General features: G+C 39.9%; 1 protein-coding gene across 1 annotated transcript in view; it reads right to left on the bottom strand.

The window, feature by feature from the left end:
• Positions 1–8,075: 8,075 nt before the first annotated feature.
• Positions 8,076–8,845, bottom strand: part of PNPT1 (polyribonucleotide nucleotidyltransferase 1) — a 44,425-nt gene continuing 43,655 nt past the window's right edge. Inside the window, 1 exon segment of the mRNA XM_023734515.1 lies at positions 8,076–8,438. Within this exon segment, the coding sequence (XP_023590283.1) occupies positions 8,277–8,438 (162 nt within the window). The 3' untranslated portion in view covers positions 8,076–8,276.

Raw genomic sequence — 8,845 nt, 5'->3', positions numbered from 1 at the left:
TTCTCTTCTCACCCCTTGGCTCCCTCCTGTGCTGGGACAGCCCTTTGGTTCAAGCCCTGATTACACTCCTTAAGACAAGACTGGGGGAGAGAATGGTGCAGACCCTAAAACCAGGCTTCAGCCTTTGGGGCAGGGCTTGCCCTTGGTTTAATGCTGTTATCACCATCTTGAAATTAATAATATTTGAACAGGGGTTCCACATTTTCATTTGGTACTGGGCCCTGCAAAGTTATGTAGTCAGTCCTGTCCCAGAGATATTTTATGCATATGCAAGTGAATGTATTTAATATTTACCACATCTATCACCTATTTTCCACAAATAATGAAATACTGTAATACTGTTCACCTTTTTTTTTAATTATTAACATGTTAATAATGTTTAAGGTCAGTGTACATAGAGCTGACTCATCCTGCTTAATGACTACATAGTATTCCATTGTACGGATGGAATTTAACCAGTCTCTGTTTATGTATAGTTGTATCATTCCTAATAGTTTATCATTTAAAGCAGTAAATTGTGCAGAAGCTATTTGATCTGTGTCAGTGTATTTGTAGGTTACATTCCTAGAGCAGGTTTTCTCAACCTTGGCACTACTGACATTTAGGGCTGGATTCTTCTTTGTTGTGAGGGACTGTCTTGTGCATTACAGGATGTTTAGCAGCATCCCTGGCCTCTACCCCTTAGGTGCCAGTAGTATCACATGCTTGGTGTGGTGGCCACAGAAGTGTGCCATTCAGGACTCCTTCAAGAGAATCTACTGCAGGGAGCATAGCTGACTGATAGCCTGCTGCCAACCCCTTTGGATCCACCATTGCACTCATGCTGAGGCCACAAGTCCCTTGAGCTGTTCCCAGCCAGTGACTGAGCATCACAGGGGTACTAGGATTTATCCTTACTGCCTGGTGCAGAATGCGTCGAGTGGGCAACTTTGGCTTGGAGAACTCATTAGCCTGGCTGAGATCTTCTTAGAACCACACTGTAGTCTGAGGCCCTTCCTACCCAGTACTTCCACCTTCCCTCCCTGCTTTTACAGGGGTCAGACCCGCGTCGTGATCTGAAGGCTTTCATTGCCTCTCTTATCCTTCACAGGCATTTCTCCCCATTAGTATCTTGCATGTCGAATCCCTTCTTGGTATGTGCTTCTCTGAGGACCAGAACTGACGTAGGTGGTACTGGGAGTAGTCCAAGAAAACAGGCACTAAGGTGCGATTTTGGGAATGGCTTACTCAGTCTCTGGCACAAGAGAATGCTGAAGATTTCACCAGCAATCTAGGAAAAGTTCCCCAGGAAAGGGAATGCTGCTATCTGTGCAGCAATTCAGGCGCTTGTAAGATATGGTAGAGACAACGCCTACAAGGACAGCAGAGTTAGCTGGGTATTACTAAGTTGTACTAATGCTCTGCAGAAGGATAATGAGAAACTGAGGGCAGCTAACCAACAGTTAAACGCTAAGTTCCGGAGTCAGAGGGCCTCTGTGGAGGTTAACCAAGAGCCCCTTATTTCCTGCAGTAGAAAACTGGCACGGCTGAGAAACAGACAGGGGATTTGACAGAGTGGCAGAGCTCTAAAGACATCGGAATGCTTGGCCTGGGGAGGTCTGCTGTCCGGTCAGGGCCCTGGTGAAACCCTGAAGCTTTGGAAACGTGGGATGGGGATAACTTGATGGGTGCCCCTGAGGATTTTGGCTCTGTAGACACCCCTGAACCCTCAGAGCTTACAGAAGTGCCCTCTTCCACACTTGCCTTTTTTGTGTATGGTGATCATGTTTTTTTCTCACATAATGTATATACAGGCATACCTTGGAGATATTTCAGGTTTGGTTCCAGACCACCGCAATGAAGCGAATATCTCAAAAGTGAGCCACACGGATTATGTGGTTTCCCAGTGCATATAAAAGTTATGTTTACACTACACTGTAGTCTATTAAGTGTGCAATTGCATTATGTCTAAAAAAATGTACATACCTTAATTAAAAAACTTTATTGTTAAAAATTGCTAACCATCATCTGAGCGTTCAGTGAGTTGTAATCTTTTTGGTGGTGGAGGGTCTTACTTGGGTGCTGATGGCTGCTGACTCATCAGGGTGGTGGTTGTTGAAGGTTGGGGTGGTGGTGGCAATTTCTTAAAACAACAATAAAGTTTGCCACATCAATTAACTCTTCCTTTCATGAAAGATTTCTCTGTAGCATGGGATGCTGTTTGATAGCATTTTGCCCACATTAGAACTTCTTTCAAAATTGGAGTCAATCCTCTCAAACCCTGACGCTGCTTAACTAAGTTTATGTGATATGCTAAATCCTTTGTCATTTCAACAACGTTCACAGCATCTTTACCAGTAGTTTCCATCTCAAGAAACCACTTCTCTTTGCTCACCTGTAAGAAGCAACTCCTCATCTGTTAAAGTTTTATCATGAGATTGCAACAGTTCAGTCACATCTTCAGGCTCCAATTCTAATTCTTGTTCTCTTGCTATTTCCGCCACATCTGCAGTTACTTCCTCCACTGAAGTCTTGAACACCTCAAAGTCATCCATGAGGGTTGGAATCAACTTCTTGCAAACTCCTGTTAACGTTGATATTTTGACTTCCTTCCATGAATCACAAATGTTCTTAATGGCATCTAGAATGATGAATCCTTTCCAGGAGGTTTTCAATTTACTTTGCCCAGATCTATCAGAGGAATCGCTATCTATGGCAGCTGTAGCCTTATGAAATGTATTTCTTAAATAATAAGACTTGAAAGTCGAAATTACTCCTTGATACATGGGTTGCAGAATGGATGTTGTGTTAGCAGGCATGAAAATAACATTAATCTTGTACATCTCCATCAGAGCTCTTGGGTGACTAGGTGCACTGTCAATGTGCAGTAATATTTTGAAAGGAATCTTTTTTTCTGAGCAGTAAGTCTCAACAGCGGGCTTAAGATATTCAGTAAACCATGCTGTAAACAGATGTCATCCAGGCTTTGTTGTTCCATTTATAGAGCACAGGCAGAGTAGATTTAGGGTAATTCTTAAGGGCCCTAGGATTTTTGGAATGGTAAGAGCACTGGCTTCAACTTAAAAGTCACCAGCTGCATTAGCCTCTAACAAGAGAGTTAGCCTGTCCTGTGAAGCCAGGCACTGACTTCTCTCTAGCTATGAAAGTCCTAGATGGCATCTTCTTCCAGCATTAGGCAGTGTTGTCTACACTGAAAATCTGTTACTGTAGCCACCTTCATCAATTAGATAAATCTTTTGGATGACTTGCTGCAGCGTCTGCATCAGCACTTGCTGCTTCCCCTTGCACTTTTATGTTATGAAGACAGCCTCTTTCCTTAAGCCTCATGAACCAACCTCTGCTAGCTTCAAACTTTTCTTCTGCAGCTGCCTCATCGCTCTCAGCCTTCGGAGAACTGAAGAGAGTTAGGCCTTGCTCTGGATTAGGCTTTGGCTTAAGGGAATGTTATGGCTGGTTGGATCTTCTATTCCAGACCACTAAAACTTTTCTGTGTATCACCAATAAGGCTGTTTCGCTTTCTTACCATTCATGTGTTCACTGGAGTGGCACTTTTAATTTTCTTCAACAACTTTTCCTTTGCATTCATAACTTGGCTAACTGGTGCAAGAGGCCTAGCTTTCCGCCTGTCTCAGCTTTTGACATGTCTTCCTCATTAACATTTCTAGCTTTTGATTTAAAGTGAGAGACATGCAACTCTTCCTTTCACTAGAACACTTGGAGGCCATTGTAGTGTTATTAACTGGCCTAATTTCAGTTTCATCCTGTCTTGTGGGGGACAGCTGGTCGGTGGAGCAGTCAGAACACACACAATATTTATCTATTAAGTTCGCCATCTTATGTAGGCACAGTTCGTGGCACCCCAAAACAATTATAATAGTAACATCAAAGATCACTGATCACTGTAACAGATATAATAATAGTAATGAAAAAGTTTGAAATATTATAAGAATTACCAAAATGTGACACAGAGACACGAAGGGAGCCCATGCTGTTGGAAAAACAGCGCCCATAGACTTGCTGGATGTAGGGCTGCCACAAACCTTCCATTTGTAAAAAACTGCAGTATCTGTGAGCGCAATAAAACAAGGTACGCCTGTAGTGAATTATGTCCTAATGCTTATGCATCCCTGCATTCTTCAAGTAGATCAACTTGGTCATACTGTTTGATCTTTTTAATAAACTGCTTTATTCTGTCACTTTATTAAAAATTTTTGTTTTCATAAATATTGGTTTACATATTTTTATGCCTTTTTTTTTTTTTTTTAACATCACCTCTTCCTAATTTATGAGTCCTTGGGAATGGCGTTAAATTTCATAGCCACAATATCGAAAACTATAGCCAACTACTCACTTTTGGTTTTCATGAAACACTGGGCATTCTTTAATAGAGGTTACAAGGAAAATCTTGTAACCTCTAAATCAAAAAATTTTAATAGAGTTACTTTAATTCCTCCTTCTGCTCCCTAAACTCCTTGATCACAGCTGTTTAGACTAGGTCCAGTGTTACCAGACTTAGCAAATAAAAATACAGGACAGTTAAATTTGAATTTTAGATACATGGATAAAATTTCTTGGTATAAGTATAACCCAAACAGTGCATTGGATATACTTATATTACAATTGTATTTGTTGGATATATGAAATTCCAATTTAACTTGACATCCTGTATTTTATCTGCATTTTATTTGGCAACCCTAACGAGGATGGACACCTTTCCCAAGCTGAGCTATCACTGTCTTCAGGATGAACTGATGGACACATAACTTCCTGTGGGACAGCCATCTTCTGCCCCAAGCTGAGAAAGTGGGCTTGCAGAGAATTAAACAGTTGGATGAAAGGAAGCACTAATGAGAGGCCATGAGACTCTACAGGGAAGTTGAGAGGGAGAACTGCCTTAGTTCCTGATGACTTGGAAGTCCTCCTTCCAGTGCACAATAGGGAGTGAGGCTTAGATTCTATGAAATAAACATGTCCACATGACAACTCTAAGGGGGTCACCATGAGTTGGAACTGACTTGACAGCAATGGGTTTGGTTTTACTTTAGCTTTGGCTGGTTTCTGTATCTTACTACCCAATGAGTCTGACCAAGACTTACTCTCTCTTTCCCACTCTCACTGCCCACTACCCTAGTCTCAACTCTCATGACCCTGGGATTCTGCAAAAGCTCGTACACTTTAAAAGTTTCTTTTCTCTCCTTGCAAGTAATCAAGTATATTGTTGCTTGATTAAATGCTTTGAAAATATTACCTTGCACCTGCCACCTCCTATTGGGTTATGTTTTTAAGTGAAGAACAGGCACTAGATTATGGAGTAAAAGACTATGTGAAAGTGTTTTATAAAATGAAAAAGCTGTACCATAGTCAAAACATACAATACCAAGTCAAAATAAAGTTGTTAGTTCCTCTATCTAGAATTCTTTCCCAGATACCTGCATTTCTCCTTCCTCAGCTTCACTCAGGTCTCTGCCCAAGTGTTACTACTCAGAGAGGTTGACCTCCAATGTTTTATCTAAAATAGTAACTCTTTCTTACCACTCTATCCCCTTACCAAGCTTTGTTATCTGATATGTTGTATACTTGTTTACTGTCAGTTTCTTCCACTAAAATGTAAGGGTTGGAACTTTATGTTTGGTTTCCTGATCTGTTCTCTGCCCACAGAAGAGTGCCTGGCACATGGTAAGCACTGAATAACTAACTACTATGTTTGGCTGAACTGAACAAAGATGCTGATGTTCATACTGTCTTAGATCCGGAATTCAAGATACTCTATAAGAAAAAAAAAATGACTGTATAAAAGGCATAACAGTAATTTCTGTGTTTCAATGGCAAAGAGCATGAAGGGAAAAGTCTTACAAGTTCCTGCTCTGAGCTAACTACCAAAAATGGGCACTTAATTTGACTTGATTTGAATTACTATAAATTCAATCAGCGTCTTTAGCATATACTAGCACTCAGAAAATCGTCACTGGAAAGTGGGAAAAATTACCAAGATTTGAATGAAGACAAAAATAGGAAAGTTCAGACATTAAGTATAGGCTCCTGGTTTAAGGAGAATTGGGGATCCTTTTGGTGGTTAAAAAAAGGAGTCCCTGGGTGGTACAAACGGCTAATGCAGTCAGCTGCTAATCAAAAGGCTGGAGGTTCCAGTTCACCTAGAGGGGGCTTGGAAGAAAGGTCTGATGATCCACATCCGAAAAAAATCCGCCATCATCTATGGAGTGTAATTCTATTCTGACATAGATGGTGTTGCCATGAGTTGGAGTTGACTCAATGGCAACCGGTGTTTTACTGGTTTGGTGGTTAGTGAGCTACACTTATTTCCATTTTTTAGCACTACTGGTTTCTACAGGAGTCCCTGGGTGGCACAGATGGTTAAGTGCTGGACTACTAACCGCAAGGCTGGCAGTTCAAACCTACCCAGAGCTGCCTCGAATGTCAGCCCAGGCAATCTGCTTCCAGAAGTCACAGCCTTGAAAACGCCATGAGCAGGTCTACTCTGCACACATGGGGTAGCCCTGAGTTGCAATCGACTCGACAGCAACCAACAACAACACTGATTTCTACAGGTAGTCTAAGGACTGGCTTTGTTTTCCTATATTATTAGCAGTTGTGAGTCCCTATGAAAAAGCAAATGGAAAACTTGAGAGATACATAAAGCACACAATTTTGAAACTCCACCATTAAGGATTGTATCTGAAATAGAAGGCAAAAGTGAGGATAAAGATTTTTTTTTGATGACTATTATTAAACAGAACAGTCTATCAAATATACTAAGTAAATAGTTTAAATTTAATTGTTCATTTTCAAATTATATGCAATTAAATATAAATAATTATCTTCCATATTTCAGAGCGTGTATCAACATTGCCTAATGTGCTATTTTACACATAAGAGATAAGTAATCAGCACACATTATCGTTAAATACATCTTAAAAACCTTTGCTTCGGCCAGATAAGTTTTTAGTATTTTATAAACTAGTTAACCCTGAGTCTTAAATTTACAAATATTTTATCAGATTTGTAAGAGGATTACACATTTCTAAATTATGGCCTTTACGTGCCATTTACTTTTTTCAGGATATGATGTGATATTTTAAATAATGGGCATGAACACCTTACAGATACCACTAATAATTATACCAACAATCTCTGTACATGACTGTTTCAAACATCTGTGTATTAACTGAAAATCATGATTCCTCTCTGCTTACCAGTCCCATTCCTTCCCTAGGAGATCCATACACTAGCAACGTAAACATACTCAAGAAAATGACACAGTTCCTATTTGATGAGTAAATGATTCCTTCACATAGTTAGGCAAATTAAAAAAAAATTACCATCTCATCCTATTGGGGGTCCCATTTATAATATTTCGGGAGAAAGATGCGGCAATCTGCTCCTGTAAAGGTTTACAGCCTTGGAAACCCTATGGGGCAAGTTCTACTCTGTCCTGTAGGGTCGCTATGAGTCAGAATCGACTCAACGACGGTGGGTTTGGTTTTTTGGTTTATAATATTTACTCCACTATGTTTATCTTTTGTGACCAATTTGAAAGGCATCATATCATTAAAAACAGGTCACACTAGCTCCCTCAACTCCTTATTATATCTGATACCTCTTCTGAAGAAACCAGGCACTAGCTTTGAAATGGCACATTCCATCTGTTTAGTGCAGGAGCAGAGAATCCCTGACATCCTTGTTACTTTGGAAAGTTCTGGGTCTTACCCAGGTTCTATGATTATTGTGCATAATCATGGTTCAGAGTATCTAGGAACTAAATACACATTTTTGAGCACCTACTATGTGCCAGGCATAGGTGATTCAGTGGTAGAACTCAAAAAGAAAAACAACAAAAAAGGCAAGTTCCAGTTTGTGACATATTTGCATGTAGGTAAAGCTGTTGGGCAAAGAGGGGAGCTGTCAGAGGCCCACGGGAAAGCTGTCCCTGCTGTATGTAAAGAGGAGAAATAAGGTACGTAGACAGAGGGAACTCAGAGCAGCAAATGTGATCTGTTGTTCAGTTTTTCAGACAGGGTACTAAAGGGTATTCTTTCTTAAGATGTACAAACATTTACTTTTAATAAAAAATATTTATTGATTTATAATGTAAGTTAAGAGAATATAAGTTACTCTTTGAAATAAAAAAATGGCACGCATAAATGAGTATTTTAGGACAGGTAAGTGGAATATATTTATACTATATATAAATCTACACATTGGAAGATACTCCTGAAATTTTGCTCTGTAGATTATCACCCTAGAATTCTCTTAAAAGATCACGAGGAAGAAGAATTAGATGATGATTGTGAAACAGGCTCCCCCATGACAATACTGCTTCTGTCACTGAGCGTTCTGACAACTGCTGTAGCAGGAGACTGAAGTACTTTACGAGAAAGCCTCATTCTTCCATCAGCTGGATCACGGCCAAAGTATTTCACCTGTGTTAAAGAAACAGCTGTAAAGTTACAGTGCGATGACTGACATCCAGATTAAAGGATGTTTAAATTTACATCGTCTACATAAGGCAATGATTTATGTTTTCACTTGTTCATTGAAAGCACAGCTCGATGCTACTTGGAGGTATAGGCTTGATAAATAAATATGATTTGGTTAAGTAGTAATTATAAAAAATAGAGACGGGGCATTTAGTTGCCCAATTATACCCTTCTGTTAGACTGATCTGTACCTTTTTATTCTCGTAAGGCCTCACACCATACACAAAAACCAATTCAAAATGGGTCAAGGCATTGCCATAGGGCAACATGTGTAGTAACTGTTAAATGGGAGACTATTTTGTCCTGTAAGCCTTCATCTTAAGTGAGAATAACAGCACAATTAGAAGAGC

Source organism: Trichechus manatus, unplaced genomic scaffold (genome assembly GCF_000243295.1).
Source record: "Trichechus manatus latirostris isolate Lorelei unplaced genomic scaffold, TriManLat1.0 scaffold00005, whole genome shotgun sequence".
In the NCBI taxonomy this organism is placed as follows: Eukaryota; Metazoa; Chordata; class Mammalia; order Sirenia; family Trichechidae; genus Trichechus; species Trichechus manatus.
The sequence above is the reverse complement of the archived record's forward strand: the minus strand, read 5'-3'. Positions and strand labels throughout refer to the sequence as shown.